This window comes from Megalobrama amblycephala, linkage group LG8, assembly GCF_018812025.1.
Source record: "Megalobrama amblycephala isolate DHTTF-2021 linkage group LG8, ASM1881202v1, whole genome shotgun sequence".
Lineage (NCBI taxonomy): Eukaryota > Metazoa > Chordata > Actinopteri > Cypriniformes > Xenocyprididae > Megalobrama > Megalobrama amblycephala.
The window spans coordinates 24,609,282-24,622,479 of record NC_063051.1 but is presented as its reverse complement, the minus strand read 5'-3'; the positions used below and the strand labels follow the sequence as shown (position 1 = coordinate 24,622,479).

The window sequence follows — 13,198 nt, the reverse complement described above, 5'->3', positions numbered from 1 at the left end:
GAAGAGAAGAGAAGAAATGAAATGAAATGAGAGATTAAATGAGACAACATGAAACCAGATGATATTAAATGTCAAAAGAACAGGCTCAGAAAAGAGTAGAGGAAAGATGATTCAAGAAGAGAAGAGAAACAGAACAAGAACAGAAGAGAAAGATAAGAACAAATGAGCAGAGATGAGATGAAATTAGACAAGATGAAAAGATTCATTGATATAACAGGAAAAAGAGTAGAGATAAGACAAGACAGGATAAGATGAGAAAACAAACAAAATGAGAGAAAGAGGAGATGAGATGCAAACAGAACTGGCTCAAAGAAGAGAAAACTTGATTGCACAACTTGACTAAACAGTAAAACGTAAATGAATAAACACTCAACAGAGGCAACATCATTAGTGCTAATTTATTCTTATTGTCATGTTGCGCTTAATCTTCAAGCTTGATTAGTACCATGTGTTCCACTGTGTAATTGTCAATGAACACCACTCAAATTTGAGAAAACCATTTTAGTAATAACCAGCCAAGAAAATCTGCTGGTCTGTGGACAAGAACACTGCTATATACCAAAGGACGCGAGAAATGTTGCTCCAAATATAATGAGATCACAGACAAAACACCTAACCTACAAACCCAATTCCTTCACAGGTTCATCCCACCTGCTGATTCGTGGCTCAGAACGCACATTTAACAACACTTTGGATTGAAAGCATTAGAGAGCGTGGACCAGTTTCAAACACAGTTGGCATCATATGAACTCACAATTTTACTCCCTCTAACTGAATTCCCCAGATTAGTACACTGATATATTACAAAAGACAAACACCCTGATTTGTGGCCCATGGTGCCATGCTATGACTAGAACCACCTTTACAAGAGGATGTTGAATTTCAGTGAGCTGTAACTGTGGACTAAAGCAAGCAGTCGCTTCAGCTCTTTGTCTAAGAACAGAGTTTGGATTGAGATTTATCACCATGTAGTATCAGCACCTCCATATTCCTCATGTTTGAACATGAATCCAGCTGAAGTGTACAGCATGCTCACATAACGCATATCGCCTCTATCTGTGTGTGTGTGTGTTTGTGTGTGTGTGTGTGTGTGTGTGTGTGTGTGTGTGTGTGTGTGTGTGTGTGTGTGCTGTAATCTACCGCATGGTCAGAAGGCCAGGCATGGAAAAATCACTCTATCAGAGGTGCAGGCACAGGTAATCTACACAAATGTGCCCTGAAATGAACTTGAATCTTTAAACACAAACGCACATACACACACAACTCTTTGATTTGAGCAGAGGAACCACAGCAAGGCTTACCGAGAACAGAGGCAGCTATCAGAACGCTGCACATGTTCCTATCCTGTGGAAGAGTGTGTGTGTGTGTGTGTGTGTGTGTGTGTGTGTGTTTCTTCCCCTCACAGTCCTGTGAGATGGAGGACTGATAAGCTTCATAACCATCAGCAGAATAACAAACCACTGAGAACAAAATGCCTGGTCTGGCTGAACTTTTTACCGTTTCCCTCAGTCAGCATGTGAGAAGAAGACAAGAAACATTTTAAGGAGTTTTTTGGGAAAACATATTTAAGCAATATCACACAAGCAAGACTGCTTGTTTTGAATATCAGCCCAGATTAGGTCGTAGGCACAAGACCACAGATAACAACAGCAGTTCATATTCAGACCAACAGTGTAGTATTGCTTTTATGCAACAGTTCAATAAACAAGAAGTTAATATTGAGTTACTTAGATGTTATACACATTAATGCCAGTCCATTTTTGCACTGACATTGGAAATAGTTCCAAGCAAGATTAACTGGCAACACACAGTAGGTGGTGTTTTGTTCCTGAATGAATCAGTGTTTTGAACAAATCAGTTGAGTAAATGATTCAATGACTCACTCATAAAGAACATAACTTGAGTCATTCCTGAAAGAATAAGCATTTTTGAACAAATTAGTTAAATGAACGATTCAATGACTCACTCATAAAGAGAGTCACTTGATTCATTCCTGAATGAATGAGTGTTTTGAATGAAACAGTTAAAATTACTCACTCATGATTCCTAAATGAACCAGTGTTTTGAATAAATCAAATGACTCACACATAAAGACAGTGGCTGCATCCGAAATCGCATAGTCTCTGAGTGGGTATTTCCTTTGCTCAAGTAATTACTTTGCAACTGTTAAAAAAAAACATGTATTATAATCTGGACATACTACATCCATCATGTTGTCACTGCAATGTGACCCACCAGCGTCAGTTGTGTCACTCACTGCCACTCACAAATTCTCTCCCCTGGCCTCATGGGATAGTCAATATCCATCATATACACACCTAAGAATCTTACTGGTACTAAGTTGTCCGGGTACATTTCATCTACTCTTTTATGAGTATTGTGAATTCGGACATACTATTCTTCATACACTGTTGTTCGCCTACTCTATAATAAGGAAGTATGCCATTTTTGATGCAGCCAGTCACTTGATTCATTTATGTTTTGAAAAATCGGATGAATAAATGATTAATTGACTCAGTCACTTGTCTCCACCTACTGGAGTAATGATGTAACCTGCAGGAAAACTAAAAAATCACTAAAAAATCCCCACCACAATATACATCCAATAATCTTCCTCTCCGTATCTACCTCTTTCTCTGTCTTCCCCAAAGTTACAATGAAATGGCATTTAAAAATATTTTCTTTTCATAATGAGGAATATTTTCATGGGAAACAGAATATTTAACTAGACTGGATGGTGTAAAGTGGGTGTTTCAAATCAGAATCAGAGCTGAATGAGAGTTTGCAGTGGATTGTGGGGGCTTTTTGACCCTGATGTGGAGGCTAAAGTTCAAGCTCATTCTCCAGAGCATCTCCTAGGGGACATCAGACAAAAAGGAATGTTGTTTTGGAGGTTGCAAGTTATTAGTTTTCCTTTTTTGGAATAACATGCGCTGATGAATAATGTGCAATAAGAGCAGGAATGTGTATTAAAAAAGTAAACAGCATCAGTTTTGATGTTGACTTTAATCAGATCTTCCTGCTGTGTTACTGTGCTAGGGTAACTTCATTAAACAAAGTGAATATTTGCCAAGGCTAACAGTGATTATATGTGGAACTTCAAAGTTAAAAGGAAACTACCATGAAAAGCTCTTTGCATGACCCGCCCTGCCCCAGCTCCGGTCAGTCAGACCACCTGCTGAATCTAACTTCAGCTCAATTCCTGTTTGCCATGTTCTCAGAATGGTAATTATCTGAGTGAAACTGAGTGTGAGAGGAACCAAAAATACTCAGTCTACAGCCAGCTTTATTATAATTTCACATATGCACCATTCCTAATTGCACAACACATACAATGAATTGAGATAACTGCAGTTGGACATCTTCATGAAGTGCTAGGACAGTAATATGCAGTTTGAGAGAGAGAAAGAAAGGGAGAGAGTGTATTCTTACCTTCTAATACAGTAAGTTTAGCGCTAGTGTTAATTTCTCCAACGCTGTTGGTAGCCGTGCACTCATAAATGGCCTCATCTCGATGTGTCCGTAATGGCTGGATCCGCAGCACAGAGCCTGAGCCATCATCAAACTCTACTACCTGACACACACAGACATACAGATGATATTAGATATTTCCAGCATCAAAAATCAAATGTTGTTCTTTACATAGACAATCAGACATGTCCATTGATCTGCATGCATAAACACATTGACACTCAGTTGTCTAAATCACATTGCAAGGTTAAATGTATGAATCTGCATGAATATGTACACTCTTCCAAAGGTCCAGTTTGTTTCTGTATAAATTATATTTCTTAGAATATATACCAGTAACAGTAATAGTTTAACTAAAAAATAAAACATAAATACATAAATAAATTTACTGCAAGTTAATGAATGGCTTGTATAATACACTTGTAGATGTATAATGTATAATATACTTGTATTATATATTGCATGTGTTGCATGGATTACTTTTATGGTGAAGTTTTGTCATTTTGAAGCTTGACAGTATAAATTACCATCCTTTTTTTTTTTTTTTTTTTTTTTTTTTTGCATGGATGAAAACATTCTCATTTTGTGGTCCATGGAAGATAAAAACAAATTCAGGGTTGAAATAACATGGGGTTGGTAAATGATGATAAAATGTCATTTTTGTTAGTGTTATTTCTTTGCGCTTATGATCAAAATAATGACAGAAATAGCAATAACCAGCAAAAATGTCTTGAGTTCCAAAAGGTGATACACCCAGATGGTAGCAAACTCACTCACTCTTATATGAAAGCAATGTGAAACATACAAAGAGATCAGCTCACGTACAGTGTAAATTCACTGCAATGGGTGTATGAGACACAGAGAGTTAAAGCAAGTGAGATGCCGGTGCTGTCAGACCCCGTCTCGTTCACGCTCAATCAACTCTGTTGACAGTGTGAGGAGGGTCGTCTCAGGGAGCCCTCATGCCTGCGTTGCCGTCAGCCTCTCTGTTTTTAGGTTGACTGCCAAATTGAGATCAACCTGAGCTCCCCTGCTGGAGCCCCGTGCTGTCTATACTGATGTTAAAAACAAACGCAACATTCCCTGGAATTAAATACTTCAGTTTGAGCTTATGCGCTTTCACAATAGAAGTTCTGTAGTTTCTGTAGTATCGTTTATTTAAGGTTCAAAAACATACACAGTCTGTCATGATCATTTTCCACGCTGCCTGACTTTTCTGTTTTTGTTACTGTAAAGACTTCTAAAAATGTTCAGGATGGGCAAAATTGCTAAATACTGAATGCGTAAACATGAGCTATTAATTTGCTCATAGTTGTGGTATGATAATTATAATTATTTCTGAGCCATTTTTGCAGCTTAGTTAAAATAAATGGTTTAGTCCACTTGCATGCTGCACGTGCCAGCGATCTCTATGGCTCTGTTCCAAAACATAGTGAGCTGCCTTGCTCTCAACGGAAACCTCAAATGGGACTGATCTAGAATATTCTACATGGGCACAACCTAGCAAATAGTTCTTCATAATTGATTTCAGTAGTTTAGCATGTTGTGATACCCTAATAAGCAAATATCTTGTTGCAACATGCTAAACTACTGAAAGATAGCAACAACATTAAAGTATTAAAACTATTGTTGATTATTGATTATTTATTAAAGATGGTTATGCATGCTTCTTATGTTGGGAGCTCACTAGAGTTTGGAATAGTCATATAGTATTTCAGCCACTGCACTTAAAGGGGCTCTATGTAAGGTTTTTACTTTAATAAAGCATAAAAATACCCTGATATGTTTGCAGATATTTAGGAAACATGCTAAGTTCACCTACTTGTTCCTCAGAAACACAATGCTACAGCCAGACATTCTACTTTGAAAATGTGCGTTCCGTGTCGGAATGTCTGTCTTTGTTTTGGTCTGTGCTAAACCGTGTGCTGCCAGTATATCCAATAGTATTTCAACATCACAGGTTGCCTGTTGGCGGAAAACACGCGTATTGCAACCATGGAAACCGACAAACAAACTGGGTCAGAGAATTGCAGATTGACCTAAAAAGATCTAAATATCTCTATGAACAACAGCATATTATAAATCAACTCATCAGCTTACAGTGTGTAAGTCTCCTCAGCTTTCATTTTGAATTGCGCTCCCTGTTGTTGCTGGCAACCCGCGTCTTTGAAGGAGGGGGCGGGGCAAACAATATTTCGAATTTGGACTGCAGTACCTATTTTGAACACTGGGTGTCATTCCTACATAGAGCTCCTTTCATTTCATTTCATTATACACTTAATATTTATGATAATAATAATAATGATATATTATTAAAGGGGACCTACTTTTCACAAGATGTCGCTGGTGTCCCCAGAATGTGTCTGTGAAGTTTCAGCTCAAAATACCCCACAGATCATTTATTATAGCTTGTCAAATCTGCCTTTATTTGGGTGTGAGCACGCCGTTTTGTGTGTGTCCCTTTAAATGCAAATGAGCTGCTGCTCCTGACCCCCTTTCCAGAAGAGGGAGGAGCTTTAACAGCTTTTGCTTTGGTTGCTCAACAACAACAAAGCTGGAGAATCTCACACAGCCAAAATGACGATTGTCAGTAACGGTGTTCAGCCTTACATTGTTCAAACGGAGTCGACACTGATGGAGAGACTCAGGAAGAAGTTACTTTTAGAATGCAAATGGACGTTTCTGAATGGTTAGTGAATAAATTTCTGTAGTTGCTGTGGAGTTGATTCAACTCATCGACTAGCATGTGCCGTCATGTTAATCTTTTGTGCAAATCCAGCGTTGAATTGGCCCTCGTTTGTGAAGCAGTCCGGCATAAAATGATAGCATGGCAATAGCACTCTATTACAACAATTCTTCCTCTTCTCTAAAACAGTGCCACGTGGCCTCACCCCCTTTGTTGCATGTTCTCGTGGGCAGGGTTTATGTAAATTTTGGGGTTTGTGATGTCACCAACCCAGGAAGAAGCTTGTCGTAGTCCCTACCAGCCATTTGTTGTAGTCCCTAAAAAGCGATTTTTGTAAAAGAAAATATCTACCTTTGCATTAAACTTTGAGCTTCGTAACTTTGCAGATGTTGTTTATGCTCAAACAGCAACATTACACACTAACTAAAGTTAAAAAAGTTAAATCATAAGAACCCCTTTAATTACAATTAATTACTATTATTATTATTATGAATTTATTAATTAAAGATGATTATGCATGCTGCTTATGTTGGCAGCTCACTAGGATTTGGAACAGAGTCATATAGTATATTAGCCATGGCAGAAAATGTTTTAGGCAGACCAGCAGGACAGATGACCGTCCAAGATCTGGTCACCCTAAAGTGTCCACAGCAGACACATCAGACCTGTGCCACCTGTACTGCCAACTGTACTGCTGCTGAATCTGCCAGCTGAGGTAAAGACAATATCAGTGCCAGGACAGTGAGGGATGAGCTTTCTACTATTGGCCGGAGAGCAGGGTGACCTGTCAGACCTTCTCTGCTCACTCCTCCAAAAACGTCACATCTGACTGGCTGGGGCCAAACAGAGGCCACAATAAACTCATCTGCAGTAGCATCAGGTCCAGATGAGCCTCTCTATGGCCTGTTTTGGGCCAGAATACAACATGCTCTGCATTATAAAGATGTGATCAGTTTTGCAGTGCAGTTATCACAGGTACAATCCACCTGGAGTAACCTGGTGTAAGTGTCTTGGTCACAAAGACAATGGTTATAGTTAAACACCACTACGGAAAACTGCAAAAGACAAAAATAATAATAAAGGAAATTAAATAAACCCAAGACAATAAATAATCACCTCTTTCTACTGCAATGTCTTTACAACAAAATAAAAAGTCTGATTAACTGATTAATCTTAAGAATTGGTTCTTTTAATGAATCATTATTTAGAGTGGTTCTTGAACATCTGACTCCTTCACAGAATGCAAATCACTATTTTAATTCATACCTGATTAAAAACACTTGTTTGAACCTACAACCTTTTGACCCAGACTTACAATACCATTCAAAAGTTTGGGGTCAGTAGGATTTTTTTAGTGTTTTTGAAAGAAGCCTCTTCTGCTCAGCAAGGCTGCATTTATTTGACCGAAAACACTGTGAAATTATAATATTGTGGAATATTATTGCATTTTAAAATGAAATTAATTCCTGTGATCAAAGCTGAATTTTCAGCATCATTACTCCAGTCTTCAGTGTCACATGATCCTTCAAAAAACATTCTAATATGCTGATTTGCTGCTCAAGAAATATTTCTTATTATTATCGATTGTGCTACTTGTTGTGCTACTTAATATTCTTGTGGAAATCATGATACTTTCTTTCAGGATTCTTTGATGAATAGAAAGTTCAAAAGAACAGCACTGATTTTAAATATAAATCTTTTGTAACATTATAAATGCATTTACTGTCATTTTTTTATCACTTTAATGCATTCTTACTAAATAAAAGTATTAATTTCTTAAAAAACAAACAAACAAACAAACAAACAAAAAACATTACCATACCAAAACTCTTTAAGAGTATTGTAATTTACCATGTTTAAAATTATTTTACATTTCCAATTATTCAAGTTGATGTAAACTATATGTTTCGAATAACACACATAAAATGTCCATGATATCTGACAAATGTCACTAACATAGATGTACAGTATTACAGTATTACAGTATTCGTGAAATAGGCAAGAAATAGCCCACACTTTCTTAGTCAATGAGAAAACTAATCATTGTGTGTGAGTTTTCTGACATGTTTTGGAAGACAGGTTTTTAAGAGTGGTTGAATTAATGGGGGCAGTTTAACTGAGTAGATACGTTTGGCAGAATTTAATCTCTCTCATACAGCACCTTTAATTTTCCAGTCCAAAAAGGAAGTGCTGCATTTCCTTTTTGTCGTCAGCATTTTTTGGCCTTGCTGTCTAATTAAGAACCTGGGATCAAGCCTGCAATACTTGCAGACTACATACATAATTTGAGCTCTCACTGCACATTATATCTATGTGACACTTGTGTCAGTCATAATATATGCTGTACAGATATCAGCACTGCTGTATGAACTTAAAGAAACACTCAACACTTCCCTGTTGTACTCCAGAGCAGGTCATGATAAAAGCTGAAAACCTCTCACATATGATCTTAATCAAAGACTGCTGCTGTATAATATGGAATGCCTTGAAGCCACTAGTGAGAAAAAATGGTAAGACCTTTGTTGCATCTGATTTAATGTTCTGGTTAAACTACAGCTGGCAGAAAGCAGGTAGATTTCCCTTATGATGCTCAACATCACATCTGATCAGAGCACAGGCACAAACAAAGCACATCTTATTATTTAAAGCCCACCTCAAAGCGCTGCGAGCTGACTTTCTTGCCCTTCTTCATCCAGGTGATTCGTGGTTTGGGCTCCCCGACCGCCTGGCACACAAAGGATGCCACCCCTCCTGAAATCCCTGTCTGATCTTCAGGAGTCTTAATGAAACTGGGCATGCCTGCAAGAGAAAGAGAGAGAAACATTAAAATAAAATACCAATTTATTGTCCTAGTCAGCAATTAGATAAAACAGGGAGTTATTTGCCAAGATACCATATTTTGCAATCAAACATCGGAAGTCTCATTTCAAACTCAAACATTTCTCATCACATTCTTCAAGACCAAATCATGAGCTATAGCATCCACATTTATTTTATTTTTTAAAATTGATAAAGTTTCATTTAACTGAGAACTCTATAGTATAACCAAAATTAATATTTGTATTTCCTTTGCACTCTGATGGCAAACGCAGAACAAATGAGATGTCATGTCAGAGAGAACAATTATGAATGGATAGCGATAACGGAAAACTATATTAACCACCAGGGTTAATATAGTTAACTAAAACCACAACTACAAACTAAAAACAAAAAACAAAAACATTTTTGTTACTTGAAAAAAAATAACATAAAAAAAAAAAAAAAAAAAAAATATATATATATATATATATATATATATATATATATATATATATATATATATATATATATATATATATATATACAGTTGTGGCCAGAATTATTAGACCCCTTCATAAATATGATCAAAGATGACTCTAAAAATAAATCTGCATTGTTTATCCTTTTGATCTTTAATTCATAAAATTAGCAAAAATCTAACCTTTCATTGAAGGAAAAGAATAGAAAGTGGGGGGGAAATAACATTATGAAATAAATGTTTTTCTCCAAAACACGTTGCCCACAATTATTAGCACCCTTTTATTCAATACTTTTTGCAACCTCCTTTTGCCAAGAGAACAGCTCTGAGTCTTCTTCTATAACGCCTGATGAGTTTGGAGAACACCTGACAAGAGATCAGAGACCATTCCTCAATACAGAATCTCTCCAGATCCTTCAGATTCCAGCTCCATGATGGTGCTTCTTCTCTTCAGTTCACTCCACTCATTTTCTTTAGGGTTCAGGTCAGGGGACTGGGATGGCCATGGCAGAAGCTTCATTTTGTGCTCAGTGACACATTTTTGTGCTGGTTTTGATGTTTGTTTTGGATCATTGTCCTGACGGATGATCCAACCACAGCCCATTATAAGATTTCTAGCAGAAGCGGTCAGGTTTTGATTTTTTTATCTGTTGGTACTTGATAGAATCCATGATACGATATATCTGAACAAGTTGTCCAGGACCTCCAGCACAAAAATAGGCCCACAACATTAAAGATTCAGCAGTATATTTAACCGTGGACATGGAGCACTTTTTATTCATGTGTGCACCAAACCCATCTGGTGGGTTTGCTGCCAAAAAGCTATTTTTTTAGTTTCATCTGACCATAGAAGCTCATCCCGTTTGAAGATCCAGTCATGTCTGACAACTGAATATGTTGGAGATTGTTTCTGGATGAGAGCAGAGGATTTTTCTTGAAACCCTCCCGAACAACTTGTGGGGATGTAGGTGCTTTTGATAATTTTTTTTAGGCTTTCTGAGATTCAAGACTCAACTAATCTCTGCAATTCTCCAGCTGTGATCCTTGGAGAGTCTTTGGCCCCTTAAACATTCCTCCTCACTGCGCATTAGGATGATTTAGACACGCGTCCTCTTCCAGGCAGATTTGTAACATCTTTAGTTGATTGGAACTTCTCAATTATTGCCCTGATAGTGGAAATGGGGATTTTCAATGCTTCAGCTATTTTCTTACAGCCACTTTCTATTTTGTGAAGCTCGACAATCATTTGCTACACATCATAACTATATTCTTTGGTTTTACTCATTGTGATGAATGATTAAGGGAATTTGGCCTTTGTGTTTCCTCATGTTTATATTCCTGTGGAACAGGAAGACATGGCTGGACAATTTCATGTTCATGATCACCCCGGTGAGCTAAAAAAATTTAAATATGAATGGGAATATACTTCAGAGATATTTTACTCATAAAAAATTCTAGGGGTGCTAATAATTGTGGGCAACGTGTTTTGGAGAAAAACATTTATTTCTTAATGTTATTTTCCCCCCACTTTCAATTCTTTTCCTTCAATGAAAGGTTAGATTTTTGCTAATTTTATGAATTAAAGATCAAAAGGATAAACAATGCAGATTTATTTTTAGAGTCATCTCTGATCATATTTAGGAAGGGGTCTAATAATTCTGGCCACAACTGTATATATATGAGATATATCACACGAGTAGCCGTGCGATATGTCTGTATATCAGCACAGCTGTGATTCGAGGCAGAAGGCAGAGTGCTGTAGGTAATCACAGTGTGCTGATATACAGTCATATCGCACGGCTACGAGTGTGATATTGCGTTTATACAACAGTTCGACAGCACAAGTGTGTAAAAAAATAAGAAATAACAACGGAGTGTCTTTAAAACCCTCTTTTGTGCAGCACTACTTCCTTCTGCCACGGATTCAAATCTCAAGTTGGCAGTTGAACCAAGTTCATTCTTATATATATCCATTATAAAAGTCTGTTTGAATGTCCGCTGAGGAAAGTGATCTTGTATTTGTCCTTTTCACAGCTAAGGGAATTTTCCATAACATACAGCACAAAAACAACTTCCTTTACAAATGTTCCTTTCAACTTAAAAGTTTCTTGTGACTGACTCATTCACTCGTAAAGTTTTTTCGCCATCTAATGGCGTATTAATGTAACTTTCCATATTAATCCATATTACGCACTAATGGACCCTTTCTCAATACCAAATACAACATATTTATATGAATTATTTATTGAACAACAAATTAAAAATAGCCATTAAAAATGACAGTAGGAAATAAACACAATTGTACAGTTCATTCAACCGTACAAAAGCACCAGTGTGCCCGTGACAGGTTATCAAGTGTGCCAAGTTTGTGTCAAAACCTCGTAACTCCATTGGATCCTCAAACTGTCAGTCAAACCTCATAAATCCGCCCCACCTCTATGAAGTGCCGCACGCGGTTTGGAGTTCCCTTTCAAAAGGGAACTCAACTCTGCTTTCGAAAACGCTATGGGGAACACCTCCACGTGAACCGGTGTCTGAAAACAATATCAACTCATGACAATCCTATTGGCCGATGACAGCCTATCATAGCGCGACCCGGAAGTATATAAGGAGCGCCTAGAGAACCAGTCCATTCTTTTTTCGTCTTCAGGGACTGTTTTGTTTGAAGCGATATCAAACCAATATTAAGGTAAGACAATTTATGTTTGACAAACGTTTCAGGAAGTGTGTGCATCCATGTCCCATAATGTTGACATCAGATCACATACATAACTTATAACATTGTCTTTTATGAGAACAAAAGAGCACGTACAGGCAGTTCCCTCGGGCCCCCTGGCCACATTCCCTTAAAGGCACCCTCTTTCTTTGGAAGGAAGCCTGTGGAAGGCCTCTTTGTGGAAGGCCTCTTTGAGGCTTTTAGCTTGGGCTGTTGGCCATAGGGAATGCTGTCACTGACAGCCTATGTATGACCCATAGGGGGAGTGGTTCTGGCACTTCGGTTGAAGCTGCTAGTTCTGACGTTTGTCTAGCCATTTGTGGCATGCACTCCCCTCAAGCATGGCGGCGTGGGTATATCGTTCCCCATAGCGTTTTCGAACACAGAGTTGAGTTCCCTTTCGAAAGGGAATGTCTCAGGTTACGTATGTAACCATGGTTCCCTGAGAATAGGGAACGAGACTCTGCGTTTCTTAGCCATGCATCGGGGCTGCCTGCTGAACAGTCCCTTCAGACGATAAGATATGGACTGGTTCTCTAGGCGCTCCTTATATACTTCTGGGTCGCGCTATGATGACGTCATAGGCTGTCGCCAGCCAATAGGATTGTCATGAGTTGATATTGTTTTCAGACACCGGTTCACGTGGCGGCGTTCCCCATAGCATTTTCGAATGTAGTTGTTTAGACCTGAATTATGTGACTTATATTTAATCATAGCGCCTATTTTACAATTTGTTTAGACGTTTTAGGAGATGCGAGCTCCAGGCCGTCAACGGCTGTTCAGGGGTCATGCACATGCCAAGAACAGCTTCATCTCGGCCAGTGCTTCGGGGATTTGCCGCTGGCTCTTATAGTGGTTAAACATGAGTTTAATTAATTTTGGGTACATAAAACGGGCAATCTTTGGTCTTATTAATCTATTACTTGTTCCAGAGCAAGTCGAATTGTGTTGTGAATATGTTAAATTTGATCATTTAATATAAGGCTATATTCAACTTACATCCTCTAACGTTATATAGACCTTATTTTCCAGAGAAACAAGCGCGCCA

The 13,198-nt window shown here is 38.0% G+C and overlaps 1 protein-coding gene across 14 annotated transcripts in view; it reads right to left on the bottom strand.

Annotated features, from left to right (window-relative positions):
• Window positions 1-13,198, bottom strand: part of ptprfa (protein tyrosine phosphatase receptor type Fa) — a 224,367-nt gene that overhangs the window by 139,212 nt on the left and 71,957 nt on the right. For all 14 annotated transcript variants that reach the window (XM_048200180.1, XM_048200182.1, XM_048200181.1 and 11 more), the window contains exons 3-4: window positions 8,811-8,956; window positions 3,433-3,574 (exon numbers count right to left, since the gene is read on the bottom strand). In XM_048200180.1, the coding sequence (XP_048056137.1) occupies window positions 3,433-3,574; window positions 8,811-8,956 (288 nt within the window). The remainder of the gene's footprint in view (window positions 1-3,432; window positions 3,575-8,810; window positions 8,957-13,198) is intronic.